Source organism: Morchella sextelata (genome assembly GCF_020137385.1).
Source record: "Morchella sextelata strain SCLS chromosome Unknown scls_20, whole genome shotgun sequence".
NCBI classification, from domain to species: Eukaryota; Fungi; Ascomycota; class Pezizomycetes; order Pezizales; family Morchellaceae; genus Morchella; species Morchella sextelata.
Window position 1 is genome coordinate 262,859 of NW_025408635.1, and position 15,078 is coordinate 277,936.

Here is a 15,078-nt window from a genome sequence, read left to right on the forward strand (position 1 = left end):
TACTGTGCTGTGTGGTTTGATTGTTATTGACTGATTGATTGGCTGGGTATGGTGTGCTAGGAATGTGGGTTGGCGATATCGATAATGAGGACTAACGATTTGGATCGACGGGCGCCGGTGTCGCGGGTTTGGCAGGGTTTGGGTTGGTGGCTGGTGGGGACAGGGTTTGGTTGGTTGGTTGGTAATTGGTGGGGGCGGGGGTGGGTCATGGGGTGTCACTCGGTTGTTTTTTGTTGGAGGCGGGTTGGGTCATGGGTTGTGATTCGGTTGTGGTTGGGTTGGGGTGTTTATTATGGTGATTGTTTGTTTCGTATTTCATTGATAGCGGTGATAGTAAATGACCTTGAAAGTTATTAACAGCTGTTGCTGTAATTTATGTATCATGTCCGTGTCTACTATATCCTATCCTACAAATGACAATTAATGAATTATCAACTAATCAATCATATCCTACAAAGGAGGCTCCTTCCTCGACACTTTTGTCCCAACCATAAACCAAATTAAACCCATAACAACCACCACATCCCAAAAGAAAAACCAATACCGCCCTAGGTATATACAATCGTGATATTTATACAATTAAAAAAAAGAGAAAGAACAAAACCTATAAATCGTGTCCTCATTAAATTTGTCGTTTGACGTGTGCCTCCGCTGCATGCATCATTTCCATCCTCTCCTGCACACTCCTTTGTATCTCCAGTTGAAGTTGTCCCGACCCATGCGACTCCCATGTTCCCCTCTCCTCCACACCCACATTCTCTGGTACTCTCTCCCTTTCCCTTTCCCTTTCCCTTTCCCTTTCTCTTTCCCTTTCCCTTTCCCTTTCCCTTTCCCTTTCCCTTTCCCTTTCCCTTTCCCTTTCCCTTTCCCTTTCCCTCCCCCTCCCCCTCCCCATTTCCATCCCCCCCTCCCTTTCCATCGCCCCCTCACGTTCCCCTTCTCCCTCGTCGCTTCCCTCGTACCTGAGACTATCCATCGTGCTCCCGGATCCATTCCTTCCTCTCGATCCCTGCCCTCTCTCGTTATCGCTTCCTGGAAACAACCCGATCTCCTCCACAAACCTGATAATCTCAGCCTGTACACTGATAATCCCGCCTCCTAGAGAATACTGTAGCGCGTCCTCCTCCTGCTCCGGTCCAGATGGTGAATGCTGTCCTCTCCATACATTCAGGCCCCTGCTAATACAGGGGTCGATAAATGCCATCAGAGCATAGAATATCCCACGGCCGCCGTAGAAAGCGTAGTATACGACGTCTGTGGCTTGTAAGTAAGTGTAAATAGATACCGGAAGGGAATGAGGAACGAACAAAGGTTATAGTCATATTGTGTGTATATTCCCTCGGCGGTGGAGATGCGGAGATCTGCGACGGTTATGAACTGACGTGTTTGTTAGTCGGTTGATTTTCCTATGGCGGAAGCAGTGAGGCACATACAAAGTTGAGGACTGTCATTACGATTGGGTATATTGCTATCAACATGTGTTAGTGTGTAAACTGGAAGTGAACAAGAAGTGAAAGGGAAATTACAAATCCTGAAAACGACACTTCTGAAACTCTTATCATTTGATAAATTCCTACTTGCCAACCTCGTAGCATTGCTCCTCAATGGATTTCCCCTTGTATCTAGCATTGGAATGCTTCGAAACCTCCCGGACGCGGACGCCGTGGAGGAAGAGCCCAATGTCCCCTTGCCCGGAAACTCCCTAGTTAGACAGCGAAATATTGAAGAGGATGTGAATGATTGCACGTACTTTGTGTTTATACAAATAAGTTAAAGTAATCGCCGCACTCACACCCGTTATCGCCACTGCAAGTAAAATCCAAAATATCTGCGTACTAATTTGCCATATCAAGCGATCACGCTTGTTGGTGGAAGTGAGCCAGCAAACACCTATTACATGGTCCCAACCAAGCTTTCCCTTTATGACTGTCCCCGTTTGGCGTTAGTGAAATTGTTCTGATAATTCGGCTGGTGAAATAAACATACGTGGTGGTAGAGTGATAGCAAGGTTGAGAGCGAAAGTGCCAATGATGTAATATTTTTCGAGTGCTAGGACGTTGACAGAATGTACAAGAACGAGTTGGAGGTTGAGCGCAATGCAGAGGATAAAGTAGTTGGTTATACCTGCAGAAAATTATTAGGAAGTGTCATGTGGTTAGAGGGAGGAGTCCATACCAAGCCAAAACTGGATCAACCACACACCGGCAACTAAATTATTACTTTTAGTTATTTATGCAAGTCTTATCGTGGCATGGTGGTACAGATCAACTAACCACACCAGAACTGCAAACAAGATAATCAGCAACCGACTTGAATATCTATTGGGAGGAGTTTCACATAGACTTACACCTGGATTAACTTTAACACAAATTATATATCCAATCGAATAAACACAACTGCGACTATTTAGCTACCTGTGCCCTGCACTCCCGAGACTACTTTACCTACTTTGATAGCAGCGCATACATCAATAATCGAAACGATAATCGGTCCAGTGATTTTCTTGACTCCCGGTTGGAATATATTAATCCTACAATTCCCAGCACAATCAAACATAGCAGAAGCGATACGCCGGCTAGAATTGCGCTCATGTTGTTCTGCCCATGGGGTTGATTAGTTTCAATTCCGGCACAAATACGAATCTCGCCCCCCACTTACCATGGCAAGTACTCGATGAGGCGTAAGAAAGCTTGTTGGTGTGGGTATTGGGGCCCTGGTTGTTGACATCGCGACTGTCGGGGGCGAAGAAATTAGCAAGCTAGGGTAGCTAGGTAGCTAGATAGCTGGGCGGAAGGGGGGGGGGGGGGGGGGGGGAAGCTAAAACGAAGTAAAACGAACAACCAGAACACGAGAAGCGAACCACAGGAAAACTTTATTGAGAAGGCGAGGTGAGGTGAGGGAAAAAAAAAGTGGGAGCACGACCTAGATGTCGTTCATTACGATTGAGCCCCCCCACTATTACCCCCTTGGCTGTGGAACCGTTGTGGACTCATCCTGGAATATTGGCTTCTCGCGTGGCCTGAACCTATCAGGGATCACCGCTCACAGGCTGAGGTGATGTTTAGGGCTGGAATGTTAACTACCAATACAGATCGGGTACAACTACGTGGCTGCATAGAAGCTTGTTCTCTGCCGCAAGGGTTTTGTAGATTGAGTTTGATATATCTTGTATTCTTCATACTTTGACGAAATATTTCGGCCAAGCAACAATACAACAAACTCAAAAACTCGTAGATAGGGAGGGTCCAGTGCAAAATGATCTGAATCGGCCTGTGAACCAATCGCGCGGATGCGTGCTCTACGCACAGGAGTGACGCCTGCGGGCGCTAGAAGGTTTTTAAAACCCGCGCTTGCGGCGCCCTAACTGTGGTTATTTGGAAGGCTGGACATTTATATGGTGCGCGCCATGCATGGAAAGTGTTGGTGGAAAGATAGGAAAGCAATGAGGTCCACCGAAACGTTCACCCTTGACTCAGTTTCTTGAGGCTGAAAGTTGCATGAAGCGCAGGAACAGCCAGTCAAAACATGATGAATCGCCAAGTAAAACACCAACGTCCCCGCATAAAAAGTCTCGGTAATGCAAAGCTCCGTGTGGAGATCAAAAATTTAATTCCCGATTATTATCCCGGGGGCATTCGGGGATATTACCGCCGCCTTCAGTTCAGTCCTTCGGATGGCGGTTCTTTTTCCCTTTGCTCGCTTGCCCAAATGCCTCTCTGGGTGGCAATTTGCGTGCCGTGTGCTTCGCGAAGGTATTAATTCCCTAATGTGCCCTAGATTCTAGAAGGTCCAGTACTGCAGATCTGGAGCTCACTCCTGATGAGGATGTTGATTCAGAGCATGTTGGAAACCGGGGTTTCCATCCTTTTGCGGTTTCTGGAAAGGAATCTCAGCATGATACACTGAAAACGTGTATGATACCATACCCACGGACAAACGGGCGCTTGATACGCCCAGAGGTTCGTGATGCGTATTTAACTAGAGTACATTAGTTTGTTTACTAGAAGAAACCGCCAATCAGGATCAGCATAGCACACACGATAGGTCTGCGACAAGACTTCACCGCAAGATCGGCATTTAGGAGTTGAGAAGATTAGATGAAGATAGGAGGACACTCATACCCTGCCCACAAAAGAAGGGGCAGTTAATCAATTTGATGAGCATGAATTATGAACGGTGGTAACAACTTGATGAATGTGATCGAGAATGTTAGGCTTATCTCCTTAACTTTATTCTGAGCGAGATATCAGGTTGAACTAACACGTTGTGATACAAACATTATACTTCGCGGCTCGTTGTCAACTACATGTATGTATATACATGCATACTTGTACGCTTGCCGACTTAATCCTCCTCATATCCTTCCTTCTCTTCTCTACCATCAATTGATTTTCAGAAACAGCTCCATATGAGCTCCAATTGCAAGTGAGCGTAGGCCATCACCTGGCGCGCCGCTACCGATGGTAAGTTCTGTTCTGTCAATCAATACTCTCTATACCTATTCTACAATTCTTTGAAGGTTTATAACCCATTTCATCGTTTAAATTGACTATATGTAGTAATTAGGAACCTCTGGATTCAAAAGGCCTTTCTCATAGAGGTCATTGTCTAAGGTAGGCCAGCTTAGTGATGACCACGAGACAAGGCATCTTGAGCTCTTGTCTGGAGACTTGCCTACAAGACCTGGCAATACAGCGATTATGGAAGGACAAATATCCCGAGACGAGTCTGGGGTTGGTCTCGAAAGATATAATGCAAGACTTTGCCACTACTGATTTAGTCCCTACAGATCTAATATTGGGTGATCCATTCTCCAAAATCTTGAAGTCTATGGATCACGTGATGATACCCCTGCTAAACTCAAATATTCTCTCAATTGAAGCCGTTTAGTACTTAGTGCTATTGAATACGAGACCACAATTATTTCGCGGGACTCTCGAGACATCTCGAGACTCCCGAGACCTATTCCTCACCAACAGGACACGAGACGAAACAACTGTCAATCTGGTCTCGTCTTGTCTCGTGGCCATCACTAGGCCAGCTTTGGTAAATTCTAGATATTATGGTTTTACTCATCACAATGATATCAGATCTGGAACTTCATGCACGGGATGTCAGCTGCGTTTTGGTGAAACCGAGCCCCCATCTTTGAGTCTTCACGAGCTAAGCGGTATTTAGTCCCTTGAGTGTCTTTCACTGGGGATAACTAGGCTGAATTCACAACGAACTACTGAAATAAGCATTAAGTTTTGCAATTTTAATTCTCTACTGAGCGCACAGACAAGCAATTCTATCGATCTAAACCCTTTATCGCATAACTCCAACTCACAATCAATCAATTGCAAACGACTCGACTAATCACTTAGCCAAATATTGCCAATCAGCCTAGCTCTGCATCGGCATATCCATCGCGACCATCTTCGTAAAACACACCAGCACCCAAGTCACTATCGCCATCCCCATCGGCTTGCTCTCGAACGGCACCTCAATATCCTGCCCCCATCCCGACAAGTGCTTCACCTCCATCTCGCCGTCCTCCTTCAACCTCACTACTAAAAGGTTATCAACATTCAATTTGTGGCCTTTAATACTCAACATCCATTGGTTCAAACTCATCCAATTCAACTTCGCAAAGGTTTCCTCGTCGTACTTGATATGATACCCCGAGTCCCCATGATTAACACCATGCGGGATCACCGCCGCCAACTCCATCACCGACATCCTGCACAGCGGACATGCGAATGCTCCTGATCTCTTCGCGGCAGGGCTAGAACCTAGTGCCACTGTGCACTCAATGCAGAATGCATGGCAGCACTCACGGAACATCACTTCTGGCTTCGTGCCATCGATGCAGATGGGGCACTGGAGCGTCTCATGTACCTTCTCCGGCACTGGCGTGATCTGCTCTTCCCATTTCCTAACGGCCCTTATGCCGCGTGGTAGGTTAATAGCCTTTTCGCGGATGTTGATGAGGCCGGGATTGAAGACGTCAAAGTGGAGTTCGTGCCGGTTGAAGAGGGTGCGTATGCTGATGGTGTCGCAGCTGGGGAGGCCGGGGTTGTCGATGAGTTCGTCCCGTGAGCGGGGGATGATGACGGTGTTGTTGTGGCAGTCCCAGAGGAAGGTAATGGCAGGAGCCTTGGTAGGCCCTAGAACATTCTCAGGCGCGCTGGGAATGACGAAGAGATCGTCGTGGCTGGCGTAGAAATTGGTTGATGTAGACATGTTTCTGGTTGTAGTAGTAGTGGTAAGTATGGTAAGTGTGGTGTTGTTTGTGTGGTAGTAAACTGTGAGTGTGATGAGTGTGATGATTATGTTCCTACAGCTCTATATAAGCTTTATATACTGGAATAGATAATTCAAGTTCCTGAGTTTCAAGCTCCCTTCGTTTCATGGTTAAGCATTTTGAACTTGAAACTAGGTTTCAAGGTGGTTCACGAACGATCACTCGCTGTAGGTTTCAAGTTCGTAAGCAGCACACATCCACCCTTGGCAACGACTCTAAAATGGCTATATTTGGATATCGTCTTTCAAGAGACTTGAAAACCGACCTACCAAAGGTAATTAGCTACTGCCACAACTTAGAAACGATCCCAGATTTCGATATTCCTCTCTCCCATGATCGTTACTCGTTAATCGGCGGCCATGCAATGGCCATGGTAGCAAAAAATACCGTCCTTCGTTGAGTTTACCTTCCCAAGTCCCTTGATCTATCGCGAGCTATAAACTGAGGGCTCTTGCATTCTCGGAATGTTGTGCTTGACGATGCGCATCATGTTATGTCCAGATGGACTATGCTTGATCCATCCTGCGTCATCAGTTCAGTGCTTTTGAAAATCTAGAATGGCGTGCATCAAGCATTAATCGTCTCTTCATATCAGGATTTATCTCGCCGGATAAAACGATCGTGTATGTTAAGAACAATGACTCCAGCATACATACAACCAATCAACACTCCTCCAACTATCTAAAGTGATACCACCACACACACCTCACACCATCAACCCACCGCCGCCCACACACCACCACCACCACTCCGCCCAAGGAAAAAAGATAACTCCCTTCGACCAGAGTCGAACTGGTGACCAACCGGTAAGCAAGCAATTACAGCCGGGTGTGATACCAACTACACCACAAAGGGATGATGGCAACGTCGCGCCGGCTTATTCTCGAGGGAAATTGAAGTGTGGTGTGGTAGGACGGTGTGGTGTGTTTAGGCTGAATGTTTATCCTTGTCGTACTTGGGGGGGGGATGGGTGGTGGATTATGTAATGAGTACGAGTGGGCAATGGGCAATGGGCATAGAATTTTGGTTTCGGTGTAGAGGGCGGTCGGTGGGTTTTGTAAAGGTAGTTTAATTATTGGGGAATGTGAATTAAATTTTGCCTAGTCTGCGGCGCAAAGCTTTTTTTTTTTCGATACTTTGGAACTTTGTCGCAGGCAGCCTATCAGTACATACCTACAGCGTTAGGCAAGCGACAAGTAGCCACCTACTCTCTTCTCTGCCTTACCTCGCCGAAACACAGAGTGGCTACTTTATATCGGTGGCATCAATACCAGCGCCTACACGCCGCGATAGACCCACACTTGAAGCAAGCAGCGGGCTTAGGTTTAGGTTTAGGTTTGGATTTGGGTTGCACGTTGTGGGGAAGGGCGTGTTGTGTGCGGGATCGAGCATGGTGTATCACTCGTAAACAAGCACCGGTCCGCATGCCATCTGACACTGGCTGGATACATGTAGGTGTGTGCGTGTGGGTATAGGTGGTGTATTATTTTTTTTCAGAGTAGTTTTAGGTGTGGACCATTCAGCCTCGATTTTGACTTCAACCGTGCTTCTTTGTGATAATACTTTTCACAAACAGCCCAAAACACCCTCCCAACCCCGCCAACCCATGCCAACACAAAGTATCACTCGCATCTGACACACATTTCCCCCTGTTTCAAGACCAATTGAGTCAACGACAAGGACAAGCCCAGGGTTAGGGTTGTGTATAGTACCGTGGTTGCTTTTTGCCAGTGCATCGGTGTCTGACTCGGAGCGGGAATTTAGAGTTTTTTTGACTCGGAGGTGCCTTATAATCAGATGACGCATATTTGTGGAGCAACGAGTAACAAGTAACGAGTAACGAGTCATGTATTTATTTATTTGTTGGGATGACAGCTGCTGAAGCGCGGAAGATGGTGATATGGTGATATGGTAGCAGCACAGCTCTTTGGAGGGAGAGAGGAGGAGAGCTTTGCATGGACGATGTCAGCTGAGCTTGGAGCTTCTTTCTGATGGGTGATGCGTGATGGATGAAACCAATGCTCCGCGACGACGTGAAACAAAGACATGCTGTTTAACTCATCCGAGACACCGTTGAACGTAATGACAATTCCATTATCCCACTGGTCCAGTCAGACACAGACGTCGCGCCGATTCATTCCTAACCGTCTGGGCGCTGCTGATGGGAAGAAGAAAACACTGATTCAGCCACATACGTCAGGTCGTCTCGAGGATTCGCGGGGTCGATGGCGACATTGAAAAGTGCACTTATCGGTTGGGTCGTGAATTTCTTGATCGAGGTTGCGCCGGGAAGAGCTAGGGAGATCTCGAGGAAGAAGATGAGGGATGTGAGGGAGGACAAACACGGCTCAGCCCTAGCTAGCTACCCACATGCATGTATCAAGGATGCTGAAGAATTAAGAGGGCGCAGAGGGAGAAGAGGAATTGGGTTCGGTCTCTCTGTCTCGCGATGGGCAATTGAAGCTATTCGGTCGATTGGAATTGGGCTCTGCTTCTTTTCGCCCTTGTATCGTCTGCTGCTGTGAATGGCCCCCCTGTGCAGCGACCTTGCATGACGTCGACGGCGTCCGGATGCGGGCGGGTGAATCCTCTCTTTTGCTTTTGCTTTGGCTTTGATTTGCTGCAACTGCACAAAGCCAAATGAAAACTTGAAAAAAAAGCCGGGAGAAAGTGGACAAAGGGAAAAAAGACACAGACGGGCAGGGCAGGCAGACAGGTGAAGTGAAACGCTTCCTCTTCTTCCTCTTTCCTCTTCTCCGTCTCTATCTCCATCATCGTCATCACCGTCTTCTTCATCATCGTCTGTCATCCGTCATCTATCATCACCATCTATCATCCGTCATCAATCATCAACTGCCATCCATCTACACACAGGTCTGTCTGTCTGTCTGCCTGTCTGTCTCTCAATCCCTCTCTCTCTCCATTCTCTCCAACACAGACAGCTTCTCTAACCCCTCGCTCTCTTAATCTATCCCACTAACTGATCCCAGCCCTGCAGATCCTCCCTCCCCTTTCGTGAACCCGGTAAACCAGCCAACCACCGAACACACAGACACACGATCCGATCCACAAAAACAAAATAAAAAAACCCACACAAACAATGTACCACCGCCGCCGGCGCGCCCACTCCACTCCAACGGAGCCCTCCGCATCCGCCCTAATCGCTGCGTCCACCGTCTACAACCCCTGCACCCCCCCCCAACCACCGACGCTCGCCGCCGCCGCCGCCGGTGCAGCGCTCCGCCATGCCGCGCCCTCGCCAACGCCAATTGGCAGCATCCCAACCAAGCGCATGCTGAAGCGACGCGACAGCTACTCCTCCGCCAGCGACAGCAGGCCCGGAGTGCAACGGACCAACAGCACGGGCAGTCTTACAGAACGGAGGTTTCGTAAAGAGAGAGGCCCCGGAAGCGTCAGTAGCCGACGGGGGAGCATTGACACGGGAAGCAGAAAGGCCAGCGTCGATATCGGGCGACGGGCAAGTACTGGCGGTAGTAGCAGCAGGTTTACCAGTAACGGGAGCTCCCCGCCGCGCCACGGCACTCCACGACCGCTAGCGAGGAAAGTTACGGCCTACCATGAGGAAGACAGCAGCGAGGACTATCCGGCCGATGATGACAGCGACCTGCCATTGCCCATGCCGCCGCGGTCGCCGTCGCTCTTGTCGTTCCCCTCGACGCTGCGAAATAGCCCGAGTAACGGAAGTGCCAGCAAGCGGGTAAAGAAGCAATTCACCCGCCCCCGCGACACATCATCGTCCTCTTCCGACCACGACCGCCGCCGCTACTCCCTCGACTACGCCGACTCCTCCGCCTCCCTCGAATCCATTGCGGAAGATTCCGCGCTGCCGCAACCCGCACCGCACGCCCCACTACACCCAAAGATCCTCGAAGAATGCGAGTCCTCTTCCGACGACGGTACCCGGAGTAAAAGGACGCTCCTGTCCCTGCCGAGGCATAACCCACCAGCACGCTCCGCCTCGCCCGCAAAATCATCACTAAAGCACACCTCCTCACTCTCCAAGGCCCGCGTCAGCTTCAGCGACGAAGACTCCATCGCCAGCTTCTCGCCCTACACCCGCGCGCCGCTGCTCCTCGACGACGGCCCGCGGCACCTCCCCATGTTCGGCATCGGCGGCATCACGGCGCCGTCGCCGCCGCCAAGCGACTCCAGCCAGGAGAGCATCATCGGCCTCGAGAGCGCGCTGCGATATCCGAAGGGACAGCCGCCGCTGGGCGCCGGGAGCGCGGTCAAGAAGCTACTCAGTGAGGGATCGCGGCCGCCGCCACTGGGCGGGAGGAAGACCTCGGCGAGCGATGACGTAAGGAGATTGAGGGTGGGGCCGCTGACGCCGCCGGGGACTCGGTCGGGCGTTCCTGTGCCGGAGGTTAGGGTTTTGGCAGCGACACCGGGGGAGGAGCGCGAGATGGTGATGCCGGCGCAGGTGCTGTATGATAGCGAGAGCGGGAGCGACAGCGACAGCGGGGAGAGTATATACTCGGATGCATACGAGGACTTTACTATGCCATCAACCTCATTCGGCGGGGCAATGCCGGGGATCCTCGAGATTGCACCTCCCCCTCCACCACCGCCGCCTGTACCTGTACCAAGATCCCCACCACCACCAACAACCGCCCCCGCCCCCGCGCCCGCACCGCCACAGCCAAAATCCCAGCCAGACGATCCCCCCCTCGCACCAGACTTCCTCTCCCCGCGCAACCGCCCCTCACCACCAGCACCAACAAACACACTGACCCGCACCCCCTCCGCCACATCCTCCATCTCCACAACATCCACATCCTCCTTCCGCCGCCTCACGCCCCGCGCCCGCTCCCGGCCGGCCTCGCACCTGCTCACAACGATGCGCACACACCCGCACACCGCGCCGCCGGCGTCGCTGAAGACTTCGCTGCGTGCGGGCGGCGGCGGCGGGCATGTGAGAACGCACTCGAGGTTCTCGACGGACTCGGATCTGCCCGTTGTGGGTGTGGGGGCGGGGGGAGGTGTGGGGGAGGTGTATGGGATGGGCAGGGAGAGGGCGGGGAGTGAGGGGACGGTGAAGAGACGGAAGGGGGGGTTTTGGGGGTTCTTGAAGAGGAGTGGTGGAGGGGGGAAGTCGAGGAGGAGGAGTGTGGCGGTGGGGGGTGGGGAGAAGGAATTTGGGGTGGGGGCGGGGATGGGGATGGGACCGGGGGTGGTGGATACGAGGGGTGTGGGGACCGGATTGGGAGGGATGGGCGCGGGGATGGAGGCAGGGAAGGGGAAGAGGAAGAGGTTGTGGAAGGTGAGGAGGTTGCTGGGGTTGAAGTAGTGCTGTGGGGGTTTTTAGGTTTTTTCTTTTTAGGTTTTTTAGGTTCCTTTGCTGTGCTTTCTTTTTTGTCGTTTCCTTTTTTTTTGTCTTGTCCATATAAAACGGGGACTATATAGAGGACTTTTTTCTGGCTTTTTCCCTCCTGTTCTTCGGGGGTTGTATTACTAGGTGACTATTTGCATCTCTTCTCTTCTTTCTTATTCTTCTCTTCCCTTCTTCTTCTTCTCCCCTTCTTTACTTCTTTTTTGTATCTTTTCTCTTTTCTCTTTTTCTCTTTCTCGTTTCTTTTCGTTTATCGGGAACACGAGTACCTAAACCGCAGTACGACGTATATAATGGAACGGACGGGATGGTATATGAGCGGATGGTGTATGTATGATAGTTATGTAGTCAGGTATCGATAGACTGAGTCGTGGGGGTAATATAGAACGGCATTGCATATTTCATACTGGCTGTCGTTCGTACCTTGGAACAGAAACGGAGACGAGACGAGGCGTCCGTTTGATGGCCTGGAGTTGAGTTGTTATGTGTTCGGGCCCAAGCAGGGCGGCGGGCCGTTGGTGAACCCGGGTGGTGTCCTGGCCGCCCGGGGTTCGCTGGTTGCTCGTTGCAGACTATATATATACCCGCCGCCTGCCCATCTCTACTCACCGCCCATCTACGCCATACAAGCTGCCAAAAAAGAGCACAGCAGATCGCAGCAGACACCGCAAAATGAGTTGACCGCTGACGCCGGGTCGGTTTATGGTAGCCCAACCCAACCTGCCACCAATTATAAGTGCAACTTGAGAAGATTATTTCCGGTAGTCGATAGAGGGGACCCTTTAGGGGGGTTCTGGCACTTCTTTTGGGGCGGAATCACCTTGCATTTTCACCCCCCTATTTATGTGGGTCATGGTTTATCACTCGACCCGTGGATTATCCGGGGAACTATTTGCTTGTACTGGACCTGGTACGCTCGTCGTTTTATTTTGGGGTTACATGGTGTAATAGTAGGCATTTTAAACAGGTTGATGCGGGTGGCACATCACCTGTTGTGGTGGGCCACCCCGGATTATCGACGTAGAAGGTCTTGAAAGGTCGTGAGTCTATGGCTTACTTCAATCTATGAAGGCCGCCCCCCCCGCGCATCATACAGATGGAGTAAATCCGAGTAAGGTGTGAGATTGTTTTAGGCAGAGTATTTTTGTTTGGCCCGAGATCGAGTGATATCTCATGATACAACTGACTTGCATATACTTGCGGCTTTTGATTGACCGAGTACTTCATTAATATATTCTTGCGGCGAGAATACGTTTCTGCCAAGCTTGTGCGAGAAAAAAAAAACATAGTGGTGGTGGCGGAAAACTAATTCTCCCGATAAATATAAATGGCTGCATGGCCCCGGAGTTCTTATTCCCACCGACCTCTAGATCTACCAGGGTTAGGCTTATTTTTCGAATGCCATTGCGGCACCCAGATCTCCACGGAGATAAACATAACACTGGCGGGTCTCGTCACGGTTTAGAGGCTAATAGGAATAGGAGGGCCCGATCCGTAGTGTCTTTTGATAGAATGCTAGCAATACCGGCTGGAATTCCGGTCGCGTGGGGATATATCTAGAGAGCAGCAAAGGGCATACCAGTCTCTACTCTCACCTACCTTGTTTTTACCTACACCTGACCGAAATTCCAGGCGGCATCACTATGTAGTAGGTGTTTCGTACACTTTCCTAGACGGACAGCAATCCTAGTCTTAGGCGGGTTAGAGTGGCTATACCTACCGCACTTACCTGGTGGTGTAGTTCTTGAGCCGGGAATATCCATGTTCATGTCCTTGCTCATGGACTGACTGTTATTCTTCTTACCTTTGATTGATTCGCCATAATCGGCAAACGACCCCTCTAGTCACTCGGACACCCCACTTACTCGTACAGTCAATGATTGGTAAAGAAGTGGTATAAAAACCAGAGGTTTTAATAGGCCAGCCCGGGCCGGAAACACGCTTGGACTAGCCCAAGCTCAGAAACCCAACCGGGGCCTGGCCTGGCCCATATATACGGGCCTAATCCCGGGATTTTTTCGATAATTCATATAATCCTAAGAAAGTATATTTGACTGTTTATTGTGGTAAAATCTCATATTTATTCGAAGATTTTCTTTTCATAGAGGGAACTGAGGATTGAAGATGATGGATATTCTTAAAATATGCGCCATTTCAGCCTATATGAATAACCTATAAAGCCCGGGCCTCAATCGCCTTAGGACCCGGCCTGGCCCGACTTCAGATACCCTGGCCCAAGCCTGGCCTGGAAGGGCTGGCCCATATAACCTGAGGCCTATCAAAACCTCTGACAAAAACCAATTAAAACGTCGGTGCTCTCTTTTCTACGCCAACTATCCGAGTGGGAGCGGTGTCCGAACGTACAGCTAGGGAAGTCGTCTATCCTAATTCAGCTCCAGTCCCGTTCCAGCGTCGAGCGTTGTCATAAACGGGGCCTGTTCGGCTGCCAAGATACGCCCGAGTGATCTCGCATGATCGAAATTCCGACTAGTTGGGTATCACATTTGTGATACTTTCGTTCCTTACCTAGCCAGCTAATCACCTACCGAGCGCAAAAGAAGATTCCCACACAAATATCTCTTACACCAGCTCCTTTTTTGCGTGGGAAGTGGGTGCTGCGCTCGGTAGGTGGTGATGGAGAACGAGACTTACCTTTTTCTGCTACCTGATCGGGGTGTGTAGAGAGTACCTCGACAGTGAGGAGCGAGGGGCCCCGTGTTGTGTAGGATATACTATATATCCGCACCTACCTATTCGCATTCTCGTGTGGTTCCGGACCGCTCAATCCTCTCTGAATCGTGACGAGATCCACCAGGGCTGGGCTTGTTCTCGAATGTTTTTGCGCACAACTCCCGAGGAGGTATACATAGCCCTGGCGTAACTCGTCGTAGGTATAAGCGGTACGGGACCGTAGTAGATACTTGGTATAACAGTAGCCGACAGACTCCTCAACGGGTCTTGCTTGGCACGATAGCTCGAGATGGCCTTGTACCTTTCCTACCTCTGACCGGGTGGTGGAGGCGTTGGTCGATATGTGGAAAAATTGATGCCCTAGATGTTCTAGTCTCCTCATAAACGCAATCTCCCCATGAATTTCCCTGAGTGGACTAGTCCATTCAGCTACGGACCAAGTATCAGACCGTTCTTGACTGGCCAGTCCATCGTTCAGAGGATTGAAGTTCATTTACAACCGACTCTCCGCGGTTGAATGAAGATTTCCTCAGGAGCAGTATTTTTCTGCTGATCGCCACTTGACCTACCTGTATACTTTTATCTCCGTGTTGGGAGAATCTTATTCTCCGTGTACTTGTGGTATTCTGCCCCCCTTTTTTTCTTTTTTGTGTTGATCAGGTACAAAGAACTTACCGTTGATCTGCCCCCCACACGGCCCCTCGATCGACAAGTATATTTTCCCAAAAAGGCCATTGACGGAGTCGTT

General features: G+C 50.1%; 3 protein-coding genes across 3 annotated transcripts; 1 reads left to right on the forward strand and 2 right to left on the reverse strand.

Moving 5' to 3' along the window:
• Positions 1 to 622: 622 nt before the first annotated feature.
• H6S33_006300 (uncharacterized protein) lies at positions 623 to 1,629 on the reverse strand (the record flags this gene model as incomplete). The annotated part of the gene is made up of 4 exons (XM_044837986.1): positions 623 to 1,254; positions 1,308 to 1,377; positions 1,434 to 1,468; positions 1,527 to 1,629. The coding sequence occupies 4 exons, from the start codon at positions 1,627 to 1,629 to the stop codon at positions 623 to 625; spliced, it is 840 nt and encodes a 279-aa protein (XP_044689827.1).
• Positions 1,630 to 5,385: 3,756 nt separating this feature from the next.
• On the reverse strand, positions 5,386 to 6,225 carry H6S33_006301 (uncharacterized protein; the record flags this gene model as incomplete). The annotated part of the gene is made up of 1 exon (XM_044837987.1): positions 5,386 to 6,225. The coding sequence occupies one exon, from the start codon at positions 6,223 to 6,225 to the stop codon at positions 5,386 to 5,388; it is 840 nt and encodes a 279-aa protein (XP_044689828.1).
• Positions 6,226 to 9,386: 3,161 nt separating this feature from the next.
• On the forward strand, positions 9,387 to 11,597 carry H6S33_006302 (uncharacterized protein; the record flags this gene model as incomplete). Its single annotated transcript, XM_044837988.1, has 1 exon — positions 9,387 to 11,597. One exon carries the CDS (start codon positions 9,387 to 9,389, stop codon positions 11,595 to 11,597), a length of 2,211 nt encoding a protein of 736 aa, XP_044689829.1.
• Positions 11,598 to 15,078: the final 3,481 nt, after the last annotated feature.